Source organism: Oncorhynchus mykiss, chromosome 17 (genome assembly GCF_013265735.2).
Source record: "Oncorhynchus mykiss isolate Arlee chromosome 17, USDA_OmykA_1.1, whole genome shotgun sequence".
Lineage (NCBI taxonomy): Eukaryota > Metazoa > Chordata > Actinopteri > Salmoniformes > Salmonidae > Oncorhynchus > Oncorhynchus mykiss.
In genome coordinates this window covers 35,252,763-35,275,215 of record NC_048581.1, presented here as the reverse complement: position 1 = coordinate 35,275,215, position 22,453 = coordinate 35,252,763, and the positions used below count along the sequence as shown (strand labels likewise).

At 43.4% G+C, this 22,453-nt stretch overlaps 2 protein-coding genes and 1 long non-coding RNA gene across 3 annotated transcripts; 2 read left to right on the top strand and 1 right to left on the bottom strand.

Moving 5' to 3' along the window:
• Nucleotides 1-8,905: 8,905 nt before the first annotated feature.
• On the bottom strand, nucleotides 8,906-11,021 carry LOC118940403. The gene is made up of 3 exons (XR_005036966.1): nucleotides 10,445-11,021; nucleotides 10,279-10,352; nucleotides 8,906-10,017 (listed from the first exon to the last, which is right to left on the bottom strand). It is a non-coding gene; the product is annotated as an uncharacterized LOC118940403 (long non-coding RNA).
• A 287-nt stretch (nucleotides 11,022-11,308) lies between these two features.
• Nucleotides 11,309-13,311, top strand: LOC110493810 (protein PET117 homolog, mitochondrial). The gene is made up of 3 exons (XM_021568308.2): nucleotides 11,309-11,674; nucleotides 12,122-12,274; nucleotides 12,753-13,311. The coding sequence occupies exons 1-3, from the start codon at nucleotides 11,579-11,581 to the stop codon at nucleotides 12,756-12,758; spliced, it is 255 nt and encodes an 84-aa protein (XP_021423983.1). The 5' UTR covers nucleotides 11,309-11,578; the 3' UTR covers nucleotides 12,759-13,311.
• On the top strand, nucleotides 12,754-21,969 carry LOC110493806 (cysteine-rich protein 2-binding protein). The gene is made up of 10 exons (XM_021568302.2): nucleotides 12,754-13,036; nucleotides 13,364-13,485; nucleotides 13,773-13,894; nucleotides 14,133-14,314; nucleotides 14,684-15,109; nucleotides 15,500-16,077; nucleotides 16,357-16,490; nucleotides 17,006-17,181; nucleotides 20,117-20,307; nucleotides 21,417-21,969. The coding sequence occupies exons 1-10, from the start codon at nucleotides 12,778-12,780 to the stop codon at nucleotides 21,588-21,590; spliced, it is 2,364 nt and encodes a 787-aa protein (XP_021423977.1). The 5' UTR covers nucleotides 12,754-12,777; the 3' UTR covers nucleotides 21,591-21,969.
• The last annotated feature ends 484 nt before the right edge of the window (nucleotides 21,970-22,453 follow it).

The following is a 22,453-nucleotide window of genomic DNA, read 5'->3' as shown; positions in this document are numbered from 1 at the left end:
GCTTGGAGAGTACTATGATGTTGAATGTGGAGCTGTAGTTAATGAACAGCATTCTTACATGGGTATTCCTTTTGGCCAGATGGGATATGGCAGTGTGATGGCGATTGCATCATCTGTGGACCTGTTGGTGCGGTATGCAAACTGAAGTGGGTCTAGGGTGGCCAGTAAGATGTAGGTGATATGATCCTTGACTAGTCTCTATAAGCACTTCATGATGACCGAAGTGAGTGCTACGGGGCGGTAATAATTTTAGTTCAGTTATCTTTGCCTTCTTAGGTACAGGAACAATGGTAGCCATCTTGAAGCATGTGGGGACAACAGGCTGGGATAGGGAGCAATTGAATGTCTGTAAACACATCCGCCAGCTGGTCTGCGCATTCTCTGAGGACACGGCAACGGTTGTCGTCTGGGTCAGCAGCCTTGCAAGGGTTAACACGTTTAAATGTTTTACTCACGTCGGCCACGGAGAAGGAGAGGGGGGGTGCACAGTCCTTGTTAGCGGGCTGCAACGGTGGCACTGTATTATCCTCAAAGCGGGCAAAGAAGGTGTTTAGTATGTCTGGAGGCGTGACGTCGGTGTCCGTGACGTGGATGGCTTTCTTTTTGTAGTACGTGATTTCCTGTAGACCCTGCCACATGCATCTCTTGTCTGAGCCGTTGAATTGCAACTCCACCGTGTCCCTGTACTGGCATTTCACTTGTTTGATTGCCTTACGGAGGGAATGACTACACTGTTTATATTCAGCCATATTCCCAGATCTCTTTCCATGGTTAAATGTGGTGGTTCATGCTTTCAGTTTGGCGCCACCATCTATCCACGCTTTCTGGTTAGGGTAGGTTTTAATAGTCACAGTGGGTACAACATCTCCAATGCACTTCTTTATAAACTCATTCAATGAGTCAGTGTATAGGTCAATGTTCTCTGAGGCTGACCAGAACGTATTCCAGTCCGCATGCTCAAAACAATCTTGAAGCGTGGCTTCCGATTGGTCAGACCAGGGTTGAATGGTTCTCGTTACTGGTACATCCTGTTTGATATTCTGCCTATAAGACGGTCGGACCAAGATGGCGTCGTGGTCGTATTTGCCAAAGGGAGGGCGGGGGATGACTTTGTATGCATCGCGGAAGTTAGAGTAGCAGTGGTCGAGTGTACTACCCCTGCATGTAGTATAATCAATATACTGACAGAATTTAGCCTGCCTTGTTCTCAAATTTGCTTTGTTAAAATCCCCTGCTACAATAAATGCAGCCTCCGGATACATGGTTTACATAGAGTCCATTGAAGCTCCTTGAGGGACGTCTTGGTGTCTGCTTGAGGGGGAATGTACACAGCTGTGACTATAACTGACGAGAATTCTCTTGGTAGGTAAAATGGCCGGCCTTTGATTGTTTGGAATTCTAGGTCGGGTGAGTAGAAGGACTTGAGTCCCTGTATGTCATTAATCATGAAGCATACAACCCTGCCCTTCCTTTTCCCAGAGAGATGTTTAACATTGTCGGCGTGATGCATGCAGAAGCCCGATGGTTGAACCGATTCCGACAACATATCCCGAGAGTGCCATGTTTCCGTGAAACAGAGAATGTTACTTTCTCTGATGTCTCTCTGGAAGGCAACCCTTGCTCGAATTTTGTCTACCTTGTTGTCAAGAGACTGGAGGCCGCTCCGTTTTGCCACTTCTGCGGCACAGTTGTTTTAGGTCGGCTACGGTGATTAGATTCACTGTCCTGGATGGTGATCCGAACAAGGGATCCGCTTCGGGAAAGTCGTAATGTTGGTAAGTTGCCGTTGCTCTTATATCCAATAGTTCTTCCCGGCTGCATGTAGACTTAATATTTCCTTGGGTAATAATGTAAGAAATAATACATAAACTAAATACTGCATAGTTTCCTAAGAACTCGAAGCAAGGCAACCATCTGTCGGCACCATCTTGAAGTGGAAGAGACAGGTTAAAAAATATTTTTAAGCCTTGAGACAATTAAACATGGATTGTGTATATCAAATTTATTTTATATAGCCCTTCGTACATCAGCTGATATCTCAAAGTGCTGTACAGAAACCCAGCCTAAAACCCCAAACAGCAAGCAATGCAGGTGAAGAAGCACGTATATGTGCCATTCATAGTGCTGAATGGGCAAGAGAAAAGATGTATGCGCCTTTGAACGGGGTATGCCAGGCATACTGGTTTGAGTGTGTCAAGAACTACAACAATGCTGGCCTTTTCATGCTCAACAGTTTCCTGTGTTTATCAAGAATGGTCCACCACCCAAAGGACATCCAGCCAACTTGACACAACTAGGGGAAGCATTGGAGTCAACATGGGCTAGCATCCCTGTGGAACGCTTTCAACACCTTGTAGAGTCCGTGCCCCGACGAATGGAGGCTGTTCTGAGTGCAAAAGGGGGTGCTTTCTGGTCACTTGTTAAACTACATTTGGGATGGAACTAGCTAATTCAAGAACTAGCTTTTCTGTTCCCCCTTAGAAGGAAAATGCACTACAAACATAGCTATGTGTACACATTTTATAACACAGGGTTAAAGTTTACACCCAAGAATGACCGGAACAGTGAAAAGCAAATCTCTTACTGTAAAAGTAATTTGCCTTTCTCAATCACACCACTGACACAGTTGTCAGTCAAGACTCTTAAAATACATTTTCTATCAGCAAAGATACAAGAGAGCATATTACCGTCCAGTGATTAAACCACTGTAATTTAGACCTAATTGAAGAAAAGGCAATGATTGACTTTGCCTCCCACACCCCCTTTGTCAAAACACCCCAGTCATTGGGTGACCTCATTGATGGTGGCATTTCTCAGGTGTGTTTTTGCATACGTCACGGTTTAAGATAACTCCCCATATCTGACCATGATCGCAGAAGATAAATGAACACATTTGTATAACAGGCTATGTTTGTGTTATACTCAATTGGGTTAAAAAAATGTTTTTGTTGTATACTTAAACTTTTTACTATATACACTACATATACAAAAGTATGTGGACAAGCCTTCAAATTGGTGGATTCGACTATTTCAGCCACACCCGTTGCTGACAAATATATAAAACCGAGCACACAGCCATGCAATCTCCATAGACAAACATTGCCTTACTGAAGAGCTCAGTGACTTTCAACGTAGCACCGTCATAGGATGCCACCTTTACAGTTCGTAAAATGTCTATGCCTCGGTCAACTGTCCTATCTCAGCCTCCAGTATTTATGCTGCAGAGGTTTGTGTCGGAGGGCTAGGGTCAGTTTGTTATATCTGGAGTACTTCTCCTGTCCTATTCGGTGTCCTGTGTGAATTTAAGTGTGCTCTCTAATTCTCTTTCGGAGGACCTGAGCCCTAGGACCATGCCTCAGGACTACCTGACATGATGACTCCTTGCTGTCCCCAGTCCACCTGGCTGTGCTGCTGCTCCAGTTTAAACTGTTCTGCCTTATTATTATTGGACCATGCTGGTCATTTATGAACATTTGAACATCTTGGCCATGTTCTGTTATAATCTCCACCCGGCACAGCCAGAAGATGACTGTCCACCCCACATAGCCTGGTTCCTAGGTTTAGATTTCTTCCTAGGTTTTGGCCTTTCTAGGGAGTTTTTCCTAGCCACCGTGCTTCTACACCTGCATTGCTTGCTGTTTGGGGTTTTAGGCTGTGTTTCTGTACAGCACTTTGAGATATTAGCTGATGTACGAAGGGCTATATAAATACATTTGATTTGAAAGTGCTGTTATTGTGAAGTGGAAACATCTACGAGCAACAACGGATGTCGATTATGGCAGCCCCCTGCACCTCTCTGATTCAGAAGGGTTGGGTTAAATGAGGAAGACACATTTCAGTTGAATGCATTCAGTTGTACAACCGACTAGGTATCCCCCTTTCCCAATGGCAGCGAGCTTTAAACCACTTGCTTATGGTGATCTTAGGCTTGTGTGCGGCTGCTCGGCCATGGAAATCCATTTCACAAAGCTCTCAATGAACAGTTCTTCTGCTGACATTGCTTCCAGAGGCAGTTTGGCGGTCCCGTTCTGTGAGCTTGTGTGGCTTACCACTTCGAGACTGATCCATGTCTTCGGCGCCCGGGGAACAGTGGGTTAACTGCCTTGCTAAGGGGAAGAATGACAGATTTTTACCTTGTCAGCTCAGGGATTTGATCCAGCAACCATTTGGTTACTGGCCCAACGCTCTAACCATTAGGCTACCTGCCGTTGGACTCTGGAGCAGTGGAAACACGTACTCTGGAGGGATGAATCACACTTCACCATCTGGCAGTCCGACGTACGAATCTGGGTTTGGCGGATGCCAGGAGAACGCTACCTGCCCCAATGCATCGTGCCAACTGTAAAGTTTGGTGGAGGAGGAATAATGGTCTGGGGCTATTTTTCATGGTTCGGGCTAGGCCCCTTAGTTCCAAAAAAGGGATGCTACAGCATACAATGACACTAGATGATTCTGTGCTTCCAACTTTGTGGCAACAGTTTGGGGAAGGCCCTTTCCTGTTTGAGCATGAAAATGCCCCTGTCCACAAGCAAGATCCACAAATAAATGGTTTGTCGAGATTGGTGTGGAAGAACTTGATTGGCCTGCACAGAGCCCCGACCTCAACCCCATCGTACAACTTTGGGATGAATTGGAACACCAACTGCGAGCCAGGCCTAATCGCCCAACATCAGTGCCCAACCTCACTAGAGCTCTTGTAACTGAATGGAAGCAAGTCCCCGCAGCAATGTTCCAACATTTAGTGGAAAGCCTTCCCAGAAGAGTAGAGGCTATTATAGCAGCAAAGGGAGGAACAACTTAATATTAATGCCCATGATTTTGGAACGAGATGTTTGACAAGCAGGTGTTGACATACTTTTGGTCATGTTGTGTGTAAGAAGTTAACGTTTTTAAATAGTTAAATGTACTTTAGCAAAACATGTCTTGTGAGATCCATCTCTCTTCAACATCAGATTCACAACTTTTCTGTTCACAATCTAGATCTGTCTCTTTACACTACACAAGTATCTCTCCTGGACCTAGTTTTTGTCGTCATAGTAGTGTAAAGAGGCCATTACTATACATGGAACAGGCCTGGCATACAGACCTACCTTTGTGCTGAGTACATTGACACAGCCTAGCTCCCTCCCTGGGCCTCCCCGGAGCCATAGTGTGGATGACGTGCCAGTGCCCTACTGGGCTAGATGTGATGTTCAGGGGGGTGAAAAAACAAACATGTTTGTGGGACCTTTTCCTCCTCCCTTCAGAACTGGTAAACCTTTGCACCTCAGACTGTCATTCCACTTTAGAAGAGAATCTGTATTTACACTGACAAAGAGGTAGATTTTCATTGTTGTTAAAATTAACCTGAAGGAGAGGCAGAGTGAGAAATACACTGTATGAGGGACTGTGGGTCATCAAAAGGTTTTCAAAAGTTGTTTTACAGTAAACATCCAGGGAAAAACTTAAGAAAAACAGTTGTGTCCTGAACAAGTGTGGTCTGCAGCTAATTGAAATGTTTATGCAATAATTATGAACTGATTCGGCACGTAGACCACACATACTCAGGAATGGACCCAACACTCCACATTTCTCTGATAGAACCTGGGAAAACAGATCATTTCTATTTCACATTTCTGAGGAGGACAAAGGATTTATTTATTTTTTGCCCAGAGGCTACACCATGGGACATTAAATGTTTGCTCAGCATGTTTGCTTAAAAAACATATTGGAGACTCCTACTAGTTTCGATAATTGTTGGTGGGTGCAGATGGATGCCAAAAGATACACATACCAACAAAAAAAATCACATAGAAATTGATATATTGCGGGTTAGTATTGAATGGAATCATGAGAAAAGAAGTAGGCCTATTTTGTAGTGTCATTATTTTAAAAAAAATATTTGCAACAGTGGAAATTTGGAGTAGGTTTATTTGCAATCAAGTTCGCCCACTCCTAAGTGATATCCTGCCAAAAGAACAGAAGTTTGCATAGTGCAAACATGTGCCAAGAACACAATGACCATATAAACCGGTGAAACGTTGATAAACCGCTGAAACGTCAGCCAGAAATCCCAAATATGAGGCAGGATTTTGATTCTGTATACAGTACACTACATGGCATGCAGACCTGGGTCATGTTCATTATGCGCCAAATGGAAGAAAACGGAAACGCTCATTTTCTGTTGCAAAACGTTTTAAAGAGCATTCCATTGCATGCCCTCATAAACATGACCCAAATCCCTGAGGCTCATGGAAAATGTGACATCTGGTAACTGCACTTTTAGGAAGTTAAATAGAAGAGAGATATAGTTGGGGGCGGTCAAATATATTTGGGAAGTCTGACTATTTGCTTTAGATGTCACGGGCGTGGATAACGCAAGGGAAAAGTTACCCCCCCAACACACAAAAGCAAAGGTGAGCAAACCTCTGGTACATAAATTGCCCTAACATGCCAAAGGCTTGTCAAGACAAGAGAAAGTTTAAGGTCTGGTGTCATCGTAGTAAACTGTCTACATAGTTACTACTTTGCAATCCTTTTTGAATATTAGGTCAAACTGAATCTTTTACCAACGAATGCAACAATAGCGCAGAGAACGGTTCATTTAGTTTCTGTTTGAAGCACTTAACAATGAGAAGCTTTCTTATTTGTTATGAACTTAAGTAGTACACTCAAAGTGTGATTCCGTGATTCCATCTATCAATTGGGCTACATCCAAAATTCCAAAAACAATATTTATCAAAGTCATCCTGAAGCAAAAAAAATTATGATAAAACATCAATTTCTGATAAATAATTATTAGATGCTGCAACATCAGTCTTTGCAAGCAAAAAGTATACTCTTTCTGGAAAATGCTGAGTTCCTGTAGTAGTGTGATTTGTGTACTGTGCTGAAATGTCCACTTAGGGTTTTGCTCAAGACACATTGAAGGGAGGGAGAGGTATGTGGGATACATTACAGACACATTCAAGCAGAAAATTGAATTATAGGTAAAATGGGGTAAACAAAAATTGCATCTCAGACATATCCTTTCAAAATTCAGTCAGAACAGTGTTGGATATTCTGGACAGCTGAGCGCATGAATGAACATTGTTAGATAGGAGAGGGGAGCTGCTGTACATTCAACTTTTTCCCAAAAGTGAGTTGCCACTGCTGCGTTTTATGTACATTATTATGTAATGTTACATAATGTGCAGAAAGGGGAGCTCCTATGGTTACATGCACCACTAGAAGCTCGTGGGATAGGGGCAGTGATAGGCTAGAGCCAAATTTGAGGTCTTGTGAGCGGAAACTTGAACATTGTGAGAACTTTATGCTTCTTTCGGGGCACTTTACAGTGAACACAGTAGCTAATAGGTTATTGTGGTTATTTAAGCATAATGTAGGCCTACCAACAAAACCAATGGAGCAAATCACAGAACATTTTCACATGGAAATAGCTTTTATAAAAGTTTACATTATGAAGGGCTTTAATTAATGATTTTTACTTGGTCTGTGACACCATGGGCCAAATAGGTGACTGTAAATTGTATTGTGTTGTATGATGTAAGAAACCACTTTACAAAAAATATATATTTTATCACCATACAGAGAATTAGACAATGTACAGTAGGCTACCCCTCTGCCTATTGGCTTATTTGCATTTTCAAGCCTGTTTCAAAATACAACACTGCTCCTTTAATTAAGACATGAGCGTTTTCAAAGACATGGGCTTTTCAAAGACATCTTGAAATGTAGCCTACACATTTTGCAGGAAGCAGTAACTCCCCATTGCTGACCTATACTTATCTATAACTGGGCTAATAACTCGCTAACTAGCCGGCTAATTTTCAACCGCAGGTTATTTAAAAAAATTACAATATAGACAATCATTGAGCAGTGAGCACACGCAGAGCAACATAGGACCAGCAATACGTAGCATACAGACAGAGAACAAAAAGCAGCAAGACAAAATTCATAAAAGCTCTGGCACTGAAACGTTTACTGTGCACCTTTGTGGTGTTCCCAAGTCACAGACCCACAAGACTCAAAGAAGAATTCCAGGTATCCGTCTACTCAATTATTTTAGTATGAAGCACTAATCAGTTAATTTTATATATTTTAGGGCTTCCATGTGTGATTCGCTGCATAGATGGCACTCTTATTCCCATCACAGCTCCTTCAGTAAATGAAGGAGATTATGAGAATAAGAAGTCTTTCCACAGCATTAATGTGCAGGTAGGCCTAAGTAGTAGCCTTTAGCATCCCAAATGAAAGATACTTCACAATACAGCTACTACAACTAATTACTGTTCTCACTGTGAAGATTATATGTGATGCAGCCCACATCATCAGCAATGCGGAAGCAAAGTGACTTGGGTCTGTGTATGACTCGCAAATTTTCTGTGAGTGTACACTGAGCGCTAGATTTGCCCATGGTGAGTTTATATATAGCTATATCCTATTATAATCATTATTTTCTTTCCACCTATTGCAACTGAAAATGTAAACCGTATACTCGTATTATCATAGGAGAGTTCGATGGTTACCTGCTCGGTGACAGAGGGTACCCCTGCCAGCCCTATTTGCTGACCCCTTACCCTGATCCTGGCCCGCAGCAACATTATAACTTGGCTCACTGCAGGACATGAGCCATGGTAGAGATGACCATTGGGATGCTCAAGGCCCAGTTCCAGTGCCTTCGTAATCTCAGGGTCACTCCAGAAAGGGCATGTGACATTGTGTGGCATGTGTGATTCTCCACAACATTGCCACAATTAGAGAACAATGTCCTATTCAACCAGTGAACAATCCTGATAATGAGCCTGACCACCCCGCTGACACACCAGATGGAAGAGACACAATATGCTACCATCATTTCCGACTGACCCATCACCTCCCCAGTGTCAAACAAAGACAATGCCTTTCTTTTTATGAAGGAGTCTTTATTTCTTGCCAGTGCAAATGCAGTACAGTAGTTAATATTTATGTTGTTCAACCAAGTAAAATCATCCACCTGTGGGCACCTCACCCACCTTTAACTGATGTTCCAGCTGTTGTATTTCTATGTTCTTGCATCTGCAGCCTTATGTGGTCAATTTCTAAATTACATGTTTAAATTTGTTTCTCTAAGTACAGCTGTTTCACAGGGAACTATAGGAACACAAAAAAATGACATTGAATTTCACAGTGCCAGGTCTACTTAGTTTCATTGTAAATCATGGGCAAATGCTGAATAACATCTTACGTAAGTTGTACTGTGGAGGTGGATGGACCCTCTTCCTCATTGTAATTTCCAGCATTGCTCTGTTAGAGGAAAAAGGTGCACGTTTTATTATGGTATAACACTCATCAACTGTTAGCTGTTATTTTTACCTCAATAGGCCTCTCTGTAGCTTCCCTCCCTGTGGCAGCTAACAAGGTGTCTTCATCATTCTCCTGTAATGAAAACTAACAATGTTGGCGTTCTACTCTAACCCATTATGAAAAATCTGTGGAGTACTAAGAGTACTTACAACTGCATGGAGGTCTGTTATGGCAGAAGGCTCCACCAGACAGATTACACCATCAGTAGCTGGTAGCAGATGAAGATTAGACAGTTAAATAATAACTTTACCCAGAAAAGTGCCACACATAGTTTGAATTTTGTTTTTACAGTGTGCAGGCCACATCCGAATTTCAAATAAATAACTCAAGAGTTACCTTAAAATAGATTATGATGTCTGAAGGACAACTAAGAATCTGAAAAAGTAACAGCAGTCAATTACATAGAATTGTATCGCTGCAAGAAAATCCTTGTGCCAAGTAGTGTCTAAGATGGATGGGTGGGAATCACTGAGGTAACACTGTGGCAAAAGGATGAATGTACATAGATTATTCATTTTAATAAGTAACCTCTTAGGTAGGCCCACCCTTGGGGTGGTTGGGTCAGATGAGGTTCCTCCAGAGATGCCTTTAGCAACAGGTCTCCCACTGTTTTGACTGAGGGCCATCTCTTTAGCCTCGGGAGTGGTGGTGGACCCCCACCTTTTCTTCAGCCCTCAGCCTTTTTTCTATTGGCTATAATGGGAGGTCAAATTTGAACATGTCCAGTAAGCACAACATTTGGAGACTTGTATGCATGAAGGAATTTAGGCGTTACTTTCAAATAGACAATATGAAATACTGGCAGTGTTGGGAATGACTGCAAAATCAAACTTTTGTTTTGCTTAGAACATTTCACTAACTACATAAATATATTGAATTTAGCCACTGAATGCTGTTTAATTAGGTACGGTAGGGTAAACCATCACAATTGCTTGTAAAGAAATGATACCTTACCCGTTTGAAGTATATTTTTTAAATATTTCATCTTCAGTTGATGCCAAGTACGTTTTCTGCATGTTGGGTTGCACCTGCATAAATATTTAACACGCACACACACACTATATAAAATGTTGAATAAGTGGAACACGAGATAAAAACGTATTTTTTTCAATTAATTAACACATTGACTCGGTCAGCAATTTTCTGCCACGCCAGCTCACGTTATTTTGCTGTTGTTACTTTTTTTCTTAAATATTTTGTAATGTAACAGCAGGGAGCAGGTCTCGAACCCCCGACCTTCGAGCTCGAGGTCCGGCGCGCTATCGACTATGCCGCAAAAGCATGCTCGTGCGGCAGAGTCGATGTCCGCGCTTATAAACCCAGGGTCGTTACAATGTATTCATATTTCTAACTCCACTAGAGAGAAGTAGGAGGTTCGATCATTTTTTTATCCTGTTGTGATGATGAATCATGTTATCTGTGTTCCATTGATGAGGGCTTTTTAGCTCCTCATGCACGTGCTTTACTCAGGGTTAATTTAACAGAGTTGATTGAACTAATTGTTATCAGCTGTTCTGAAAAGAAAACTCAGAGTTTGACAGCTCAGAGTCCAGGTTTAAACTCAGAGTTTGTTAAACCTGCTTTCTGAAACAGGGCCCAGGAGCGACAAAAAAACAGGGCCTGTAGGACCTACCTTGTTGATAGTGTTGTTAAGAAGGCAGAGCAGTGCTTTATTATGGACAGACTTCTCCCCATTTTAGCTACTGTTGTATCAATATGTTTTGACTAATCCATGGTTACGCCAAGCAGTTTAGTCACATCAACTTGCTCAATTTCATTACGACTTGTCCCAAATACAATGTTTTTAGTTTTGGAAATATTTAGGACTAACTTATTCCTCGCGACCCATTCCCGAAACTAACTGCAGCTTTTTGTTAAGTGTTGCAGTAATTTCAGTCCCTGTAGTGGCTGACGTGTTGAGTTATCCGCGTAATATAGACATACTGGCCTTACTCAAAGCCAGTGTGGATCACATTTAGCCACTTATGCAACTTATATTGAAGACTTTAAACACATTTTGTATGACTTAATTCGTGTCATATGTCCCGAATATTTGCAAATTATTATTAATTGCATAAATGTTTAGAAAGTCTAAATCGATTTGTTCGACTGTCTCCTGATTCGGTACTCCACTCTACAGCCTAAACTCGTCGACCTCGACACATAACTGAGATGTCCTGTGCTAACGTTATCCAATTCTTAGTTTAGCCATACCCTTTGTCTTCAAACTACATGCAATACTAGATAGCTAGCTATGTCTACAACCTCTAAAGTTGTACTGGGTGTTTCTGTGATACTTACGGTGAGCACCGTTGCAGGAGTGCATCTCAAGCAAAACTGGGATCAAGAGGTAACCAATTAACGTTAGCTAGCTAGCTAGCCTACGGACCAGCTCAATTACTGTACACTCCAATTCATAGAAAACGTTAGCTAGCTAACTAGCAAGAAGTCATAGTAGGGTACAATGTGTCCCATTCAAAAATCCGTTGCAACTAAGCTAGCTACATTGAGAGAGTTGTAAGCAGAAACATTACTTTTAGCCAATGTTAGCTAACTAGAGTTAGCATCTTTATACTTTTCTGCTAACAGACAGCTAACGGTAGATGGCTACATGCAATACAAGATAGCTAGCTATGTCTACAACCTCTAAAGTTGTACTGGGCATTTCTGTGATACTTACGGTGAGCACCGTTGCAAAAGTGCATCTCAAGCAAAACTGGGACCATGAGGTAAACAACACCTCTAGGCATAATTTTAGATAGCTTTTACAGTGGTCTTTTTGTTTGTTCTTCATCAGAGACTTCATGCGGGAGTACTTAGAGACATTGAACGTTTGGAGAGGAAGAGAGAGAACCTGCGAGTGCTCGAGCAACAAAGAAGTCTGACCAAGGAGCTCAAGGCAGAGCGCGACAGGAGAGAATCGGGGCAGCAGGGCTCCGACCAACCCCAGGCATAACAACAACTTCTTTGACAGCCTTCACAATTGTTATGTAGCCACGTGTAGTATGGCTATTGTACGTGTTGAAATATTGATAAAGCAATGTAGTACACCATAGATTGTTTTCGAACTAGGCTGGGCTGTCTTTATGGAAATTGCCTTTTACAATAGACATCCTTGTAGATTCTCTGGCCAATGATTTATCAATTAAGGGTTTGGAGGAAAAGTAAACTAGCTGACACTGCAGAAGCCGTTGCCACCCTTCTGGATAGCTATTGATTGTCACTGGTTTTGAAAAACATATAGGGCAATGCGTGGCATGCAGTTTGAGCCCTAAAGGTAGGCCATACATAGTCTTTAGTTAGGTAGTAGGCAACGTTATGATTTCTCTCATAGAATAGGGAATCCCTGAATTATACTGCTTTTATTTGAAAATGTCCTTACCCAATTGTGGCTGGTAAAACTAAAACTCTTCACTCTTTCTACCCAGGAGTAGACTGTCTGACCACCTGGTTATGATGGAAAGAGGTGTTGAGCAGAGGAGCCAAGTGGAAGATGAGGCCATGTGCACCTCTGCCTCGGAGGGGCTGGAGGAGGGTGAGGTGGAGGGCGAGACGCTGCTCATCGTGGAGTCGGAAGACCAGGCCTCGGTGGACCTCTCGCACGACCAGAGCGGTGACTCGCTCAACAGCGATCTGGGGGAGGATGCCGAGGGTGGCTGGAATGAAGACATGGCCTTCTATTGCGACAAGTGCCACAAGTGGATCCCCATCGGTGAGAGGAGGGCCAGGCAGCCCCTGGGGGGGAGATCGACCTCTCCCTGCGACGAGGCATCGTTCTTTCTCAATATCACTTAACAATTGCAAATTTGTCACTACAATTTGGACAGAGTATATTTTACGCTGTTATTTCCTCTGTAATTTCACTGGGATTTGCCTTATCTGTCCATTCATACATATTCTAAAGGGCTGCTGTTCAATATTTGGATGTCATGTCGTGTCCTGTTGCACCGTACATGCTTTTCAAATAAAGAATGAGAATGAAATGAACAGAATGCCTTGTCTCTTAGCAGTCTTTTTTATTCTCATCCCCACCATTCAGCACAGCTGCACGGAGAGCAACCCAGCTACCTGAAAGGAGACAACTTCTTCAAGTTCACCTGCTATGACTGTACAGAAGATGTCAAGGAGACCTTTGAGAGGATGAGACTCACCTGGCAACAGGTACATGTGCCACAATGAAGCACTATAAAGAACTGATTTGCAGTGCAGCTTACGTAAGATAATAAGAACATGAACAGGGTCAAAAGAGGAACACCTTAATACAAATATATGGGACTTATCTAGAGTATGAACAAGTATAAAATTGCAGAGTACTATATATTGTATATTGCTGTAGACTTTTTCATTGATTATATTTGTTCTGGGCAACCGCCCTCTAGTACTGAATGAATGTCATATTATTTTCCTGGTTTTCACTGCAGTTCGGTGTGTTTTCTGTTTTATTTCAGGTTGTTATGTTGGCCATGTATAATCTTTCATTGGAGGGCATGGGGCGTCAAGGCTACTTTAGATGGAAGGAGGACATCTGTGCCTTTATTGGGAGACACTGGACCTTCCTACTGGGCACCAGGTTAGAAAGAAAACAACCTTAATTTGGTTGTCAGTTGGTAAGGTTTTGATAAGTTTGCATACAACCCTAAAAATGTAAACAGAAAACCTGATAATTGTTCAGTCAATTATCAGAATATCAAGGGCGGACATATTTGGAACTTGACCCAACCTTTGTGGAAAGAAGAGCTATGTTTGAGTTATTCTTTACAAGTCTAGTATTTTGTAAATGGATCGAGTTTTTGATGCTTCACCTGCAGAAAGAAGACTTCCACGTGGTGGAGCACGGTAGCGGGCTGTTTGTCGGTGGGGAGCCCCACATTCTTTCGCTCAGGGGCCCAGGAGTTTGGCGAGCCAGGCTGGTGGAAGCTGGTGCAGAACCGTCCACCCACTCTGCGCCCAGATGGGGACAAGTCCTCTGTGGCCTCCCTAAAGTCTAAAGGTGAACTGCGGAACACTCATAAATAACATTAAGTTTTCACATTTTCAGACACAACCAAAGGATTATTTTGTGTGGTAAATAGACTTATTTAGGAAAAGTCAAGGGGGGACGTGACTTTAAAAATGACAGGGATATTACAAATGTTAAATTATTGTTAGAGGTAGTTAACCCTAAGCAGTTTGCAGAATTGTGCAAAGTCTGTTGTGCGAATCAATTACATGTTTTTGAGGGATAACCAGCTACTGTTGAAGTGTAGTCCAAATAAATTCACCCCTCCAGGCGACTGTACATGCATGTGTTTTTGATTGAGCATTTAGAGCCCTTTTTGTTTAACCATTTTTGCTTAGCTGGTGTTTGTTACTTTCTCAGCTGCCTCCAAGCCAACCCTAGAGCCCATCATCACGGTGGAAGGCTTACGGAAGCGCGCGGGCCGTAATCCGGTGGAGTGTGCCATGCAGCTGAAAGAAAAGCGCTCACGGACCCACGAGGCCAAGGACATCCGGCGGGCGCAGAAGGAGGCGGCGGGGTACATGGATCGCAGCGCCTCCTCCACGCCTGTCAAGTTCAGCGGCCGTGGCGGTGGGAGGCGACCCGACTTTGTCCTGGAGAAAGGCGAGGTGGTGGACTTCTCCTCAATGAGCTCCTCGGACCGAACGCCACTCACCAGCCCCTCGCCGTCGCCCTCTCCAGACTTCTCTGCACCCGGCACCCCCGCCTCCCACTCAGCCACGCCCAGCCTGCTGTCGGAGGCTGACCTCATCCCTGACGTCATGCCACCAATGGCACTCTTTCACGGTAAGAAGTCGGGGTCCCCTTGATCTTGGAATTTTTAGTCTAGATAGAAAATGAAAGGAACCATTCAGAATACAGTTACTATTTTAGTGGTGAGCAGTCCAAATTTGGCCCACAGGGGCAAGATGAGAAATGGTGTCAGATAGCATTTAATACCACAATGTAAGATTCGTGGGTGGGCCAAACGACAACAAAAAAGTCAACAATGGAGCAATATTCCAAGGTGCATTCCATGCCAATATCAATTTATTTATAGGATATACAGTACAACATTTCATAAATCATATTCCTCAAAAACTAAGTGGTATTTAATTAGTTGAAATAATCAGCGAATGTCTGGAAATCTCACAGAATGTATTGTTTATATTTCCCATTTCTGATTTGAAACTCCAGATGATGAGGAGCTGAACGGCGAAGGCTTCATCGATCCCGGCATTGAGTATATCCCCTCATCCAGCATGTCCCTGGGCACTGGCACCCTTTTCGTTCGCAAGAAGCTGCGACCAGGGGCGCACATCAAGCAGGAAGCAGAGAGTGATGAAGAGGAGGGCCGGGACGATGAAGACGACGAGAGAAGGGGGCACGGCAAAGGCCAATCCAACGTGGCCAGGGGGGTGTGGGGTGGCGGGGAGAGGAGGGGAGTCCTAACAGAGAAGGGGGAGGGTTTGCCTCCCTCAGAGCCCCGGTTTGCCCCCCTCAGCCTTTATGAAGAGCGCGTGCTGCTGCGGCGCCTGGAGGCCTGTCCACAGGCGCTGGCAGTGACTGCGCAGGCCAAGCGGCTGCACAGGAAGCTACTGGTGAGGCAGGCCAAACGCCAGAGAGGGCTCCCCCTGTTGGACATCGATCAGGCGGTCAGTGCCACCCTCAGTCTGGTGGGAGGGGTGTACGGGGGACAGGGCCGCTACGGGGGCTCCGGCACGGGGAAGTACCGCACCACCAGCCAGGACCTCCGAATCCTCGACCGCTTCCAGGTACACCTTCACTACCATGAGCACAGATGGCAAATTCGTTCACAGGTCACACACGCACACAAATGTATGCACTCTCTGTACTCTTGGTCGCTTTCGATAAAAAGTCTGCTTTGTGGCATTTATTATTACGATTAAATTCCGATTTGTTATGAGCGGTCACGAACTAGAAGAACAAAAACGAGAGGAATGGTTGGAATATTTCCAAACACATTACATCACATGCGTGATACATATTTTGCTTCAATCACATGTCTATGGAATGCATTTGATCCCTTTTAGACAACGGTGTCCAGCAGAAGAGGGTACCACCAGCCCACAGTTTCCTTCTGGCACCGGATCATGGGCTTGGACGCCAGTGTAGACCAGGGCATCAAAAGCCCGTACACCTCCCGCACTCTCAAACCCTTCATAAGGTATGCCACACGCCCTTACCTCCTTCATGAGGCACACCACATGCAGCCATATACCCCTAATATGGTAAGAGACATTTGTGACCACCTGACCTATGACATTAACCCGTAATTAAACCCTGATACTCAAGGTGAGGTATAACAATCACAGCATGGAAGGAATCAATATTATTGTGGCTCTATTCATGACGCTTTTCTCTGTCATGTGCAGTATGTAGTCCTCCTGAACGTGCCCCTGGATGTGCCCAATATCTTTATTACCTTCAGATTGAAATGCATTGTGAAGAATAGTCATTCCTCTCTGACACACAAATAAAAAGATCATGTTGCCTCTTCATGGCATTTGTTTTCTACCCAATCTCCTGGGTCATATTCACTAGACACCAAATCGCGAGAAAAAAATGGACAAACGGTGATTGACAATTTGAACTTCTCCAATAAGAAACTTGTTTTTGTTGCGAAATGTTTTCCATTGCAAAACGTTTTGGTACTGTGTGCACTAATGAATCCATCACCAGGAGGGACTACGAGAATAAGCCTATGAAGCTGAAGCTGTTGGCGGAGATCCGTGCCTACCCACACAGGAAGGAACCCCTCTGGGATCCAGATCCAGAGGCCCCCATCGACTACTGTTACGTCCGGCCCAACCACATCCCCTCCATTAACTCCATGTGCCACGACATCTTCTGGCCAGGTAGGAGACTGAACAGGGCCATACTATCATGTTTGGATTTTTATTTTACTTGATCATTTTTACATTTCAGACTAGGGGCTGGGCGGTATACCGTATTTTACTATTATTTACTGTATTTATGCACATACCGGTTGGGGTTTTTACTTTACCTTGTATAACGGTATTTGAATGTTTGGTTTGTTAAATGTGATACGCCGTGTCCATTTTTATAGTTTACTCCGCTACTTGAGTCATCCCTCTCCTCTCTCTCCATGCTGATTTCCACACAGACCTAGTCCCACCAGTGATGCCAATTTAGCAATTTTGTTGCTATATTTATCAACTTTTCAGACTACTCTGTCAACTTTTTTTTTTTAAATCACCTAAGCAACAAATGTAGCTACTTTTAAAACATTTGTTTGGAACTTTTAGCAACTTTTGAAAGGTGACTCAAATGCTAAAATGCACACATTTTCCCTCTAAATGACACAAAAACGATTTTCTCTGTCACACTCAGTCACAACACACATGCCTGGCTGCAATAGTGCATTGTGAGTGACGGCAGCAGCAGGCAAGCAGCAATTTCAGCAAATTGCAAATCATTGTTGGCTGACTGCAGCAGCATTAGTACGGGTTCGACGAGCCAGACCCAATGAATATAGTTGGTCACGAATGTTTGATCTTGAACAGAACTTACATCAATCAATATATCTCAATCAAAAGTGTACAGCCAGAAGTACAGAAAAGAGTGGGAGTCTGTACCTGAACAAATGTCAAATCATATTTTTTGCCGAGATGGCCAGTCAATTTGAGTAACGTTATTATGTATTCTACGTAATGACGCAGCTATGGTGACCAGCGAGCAGAGAAGGTGGGACTTTATCTAGCAGGGTCTTGTAGGTGACCTGGAGCCAGTGGGTTTGGCGACGAGTATGAAGCGAGGGCCAGCCAACGAGAGCGTACAGGTCGCAGTGGTGGGTAGTATATGGGGCTTTGGTGACAAAACGGACGGCACTGTGATAGACTGCATCCAATTTGTTGAGTAGGGTGTTGGGGATCGGTAAGATGGTCAGTTTTACGAGGGTATGTTTGGCAGCATGAGTGAAGGATGTTTTGTTGCAAAATAGGAAGCCAATTCTAGATGTAACTTTGGAATGGAGATGTTTTATGTCAGTCTGGAAGGAGAGTTTACAGTCTAACCAGACACCTATGTATTTGTAGTTGTCCACATATTCAGAACCGTCCAGAGTAGTGATGCTGGACAGGCGGGCAGGTTCAGGCAGCGATCGGTTGAAGAGCATGCATTTAGTTTGACTTGTATTTAAGAACAGTTGGAGGCCACGGAAGGAGAGTTGTATGGCATTGAAACTCAATCTGGAGGGTTGTTAACACAGTGTCCAAAGAAGGGCCAGAAGTATACAGAATGGTGTTGTCTGCGTAGAAGTGGATCAGAGACTCACCAGCAGCAAGAGTGACATCATTGATAGATAGAGAAGAGAGTCAGCCCCAGAATTGAACCCTGTGGCACCCCCATAGAGACTGCCAGAGGCCCGGACAACAGGCCCTCAGATTTGACACACTGAACTATGTCGGAGAAGTAGTTGGTGAACCAGGCGAGGCAATCATTTGAGAAACCAAGGCTGTTGAGTCTGCCGATGAGGATGTGGTGATTGACAGAGTCGAAAGCCTTGGCCAGGTCAACGAATACGGCTGCACAGTATTGTTTCTTATCGATGGCGGTTAAGATATCCTTTAGAACCTTGAGCGTGACTGAGGTGCACCCATGACCAGCTCTGAAACCAGATTGCATAGCGGAGAAGGTACGGTGAGATTCTAAATGGTCGGTGATCTGTTTGTTAACTTGGCTTTCGAAGACCTTAGAAAGGCAAGGTAGGATAGATTTTGGTCTGTAGCAGTTTGTGTCAAGAGTGTCCCCCCCTTTGAAGAGGGGGATGACCGCAGCTGCTTTCCAGATTGTCTAGCCCGGCTGATTTGTAGGGGTCCAGATTTTGCAGCTCTTTCAGAACATCAGCTGACTGGATTTGGGAGAAGGAGAAACGGGGAAGGCATGGGCGAGTTGCTGTGGGGGGTGCAGTGCTGTTGACCGGGGTAGGGGTGGCCAGGTGGAAAGCATGGCCAGCCGTAGAAAAATGCTTATTGAAATTCTCAATTATAGTGGATTTATCGGTGGTGACAGAGTTTCCTATCCTCAGGGCAGTGGGTAGGATAGGGGTAGGATGAGGGTAGGAAATGCAGAAATTGATGGAAATGCAGTAAATTATTTTAGGTTGAAGTTGAATTGAACAGTATAAAACAATCCGAATGGAGATAGACCCATTGAAATAATTTAGTATATATGTGTTGCCACACACTACTCATGAAGCAAATCTAGTACTTTTATTAATCAAAAACATAAAATACTGTCCACATTTTTTAAAATACCTTGATATGATATTTTGGCCATGTCGCCCTGCCCTATTTCAGACTGGGAACTTAAAAGGGACATTTTTTAATTTTTTTATTAAGTCTGTCAGATGTTTACAGATTTCAAGTTGGCTAGTGTCGAGTTATGTTCCAGGCCATCGGTTGTGTAGATCCAGCTATATGCCTCAATGCCAAATGAATGGAAAAGATGAGCATAGTCTAATTTCCTGAGTTTAGTCAGTGCTTATCTTTTCCATTCATTTGGGGTTGAGGCATATTGCTGGATCTTCACAACCCATGTTGTGGGACATGGAGTCATCTTGATATTAGACTACTTATAAAACATCTGACAAACATTGATTTAAAGTGTAATATTCCTTTAAATATGTTCATGTGAATGCCGATGGAAACATTGTCCTTGTAAAATAAATCACATGGAAGCATACAACAATGTGCATATTTATTCTACTTTAAACTATTTCCCTCAAAGTTTTAGATTGACGGCTGATTTTCTCTCTGGCTCTCTTATCAGGAGTGGATCTCTCCGAGTGTCTCCAGTACCCAGACTTCAGCGTCGTGGTCCTTTATAAGAAGGTGGTGATCGGCTTTGGGTTCATGGTGCCGGACGTGAAGTACAACGAGGCCTACATCTCCTTCTTGCTGGTGCATCCCGAGTGGAGGAGGGCTGGAATCGCTACGTTCATGATCTACCATCTCATTCAGGTATGGTAACAAAATCATTAATAATAATTATAAACAACAATACTCAAGTTGCAAGCAGCAATTAAATAATTAAATTGTCTACATAAAAAGTGGTTAAGTGCAGCTTTTATAGACTCTAAGCCACACTGCCATCATACATGGCATTGTAATACACACTGAGTGGACAAATCATTAGGAACACCTGCTCTTTCCATGAGACTGACCAGGTGAACGCTATGATCCCTGAAGGATGTCACAGGTTAAATCCACTTCAATCTGTGTAGATGAAGGGAAGGATGATTTTTATTGCCCCCTTTTTCTCCCCAATTTTATGGTATCCAATTGTTAGTAGTTACTGTCTTGTCTCATCGCTACAACTCCCATACGGACTCGGGAGAGGCGAAGGTTAAGAGCCATGCGTCCTCCGAAACACAACCCAACCAAGCCGCACTGCTTCTTAACACAGCGCGCATCCAACCCGAAAGCCAGCCGCACCAATTTGCACCTGGTCAGCGTGCACTGCGCCCGGCCCGCCAAGGATATCCCTGCCGGCCAAATCCTCCCTAACCCGGACGACGCTAGGCCAATTGTGCGCCGCCATATGGGCCTCCCGGTCGGGGCCAGCTGCAACAGAACCTGGGCTCGAACCCAGAGTCTCTGGTGGCACAGCTAGCACTGTGATGCAGTGCCTTAGACCACTGCGCCACCAGGGAGGCCGAAAGGAGGATTTTTAAGCCTTGAAACATGGATTGTGTATGTGTGCCATTGAGGGTGAATGGGCAAGATTTAAGTGCCTTTGAACGGGGTATAGTTGTAGGTGCCAGGTGCATCGGTTTGAGTGTGTCAAGAACTGCAACGCTGCTGGGTTTTTCTTGCTCAACAGTTTCCCATGTGTATCAAAGATGGTCCACCACCTTAAGGACATTTAGCCAACTTGACACAACATTGAAGCATTAGAGTAAAGTTGCTGTACTGGCGCTTAGTGCTTTTTAGACCAGCTCAAGAAATGACTATAAATAAATAATCGTAAAATGCACTTAAATGGTTTGGATTGATCTACAACAGCACATGTTAAGTGGTTGAAAAAAGGGAAGATATATTTTCAGGCAAGGTTCTCTTTTCCCCCACAGACCTGCATGGGAAAAGATGTCACTCTACATGTCTCGGCCAGTAACCCCGCCATGCTCCTATACCAGAAGTTTGGCTTCAAGACTGAGGAGTACATCTTGGACTTTTATGACAAATACTACCCGCTGGACAGCAAGGAGTGCCGACACGCCTTCTTCCTGCGGCTACGGCGGTGAGACAGGAAACGGGACAGGCCAGTATTCGGGCCATAGAAATACAATTACTAGAATGGACAATCCCATGTAAATTAACGTTCCATTGGTGAACTGGTAGCCATATTGAGTGTACTAGTCAAATTGTCGCTGTCTGTTGTAGGGTTTATTTCTATACAGGCATCCAGTCAGAAGGAGGAAAAAATACATCTGGAAATGTCTGTGCTATTCAGTTTAGCCACTGTTTCTTTGGTCATTATATTTGTGAGAACCTATGGTGAGCTATTTTTGTTGATCGACAGAAGAGACTGAAGGACGATATTTTATTGTAATTTGTACACTCGCATTTCTGAATAATTCTACAGCTCAAGTGGCAATTATATAAAGAACAAAATCACTCACATTCTGAATTGTCTTAATTTGCTTGCTGGAATATATACTGTACAGTGAGATCCAAAAGTATTTGGACAGTGACAAATGTTTTGGTTATGTATTATAGCACTTTAGATTTGAAATGATACAATGACAGGTTAAAGTGTAGACTGTCAGCTTTAATTTGAGGGTATTGTCATCCATATCGGGTGAACTGTTAAGAAATTACAGTACTTTTACTCCGTAATACTAACATAATTGACAGAGTGAAAATGATGCATGTACAGAATAAAAAAGTACACAGCAAAAAATGTGGCAAAGCAATACATTTTTTGTCCTGAATACAAAGTATTATGTTTGGGGCAAATACAACACATGACTGAGTACCACTCTCCATATTTTTAAGAATAGTGGTGGCTGCATCATGTTATGGGTATGCTTGTTATCATTACGGACTGGGGATTTGCAAGATAGATAAAAAATTGAATGAAGTTAAGCACAGGTAAAATCCTAGA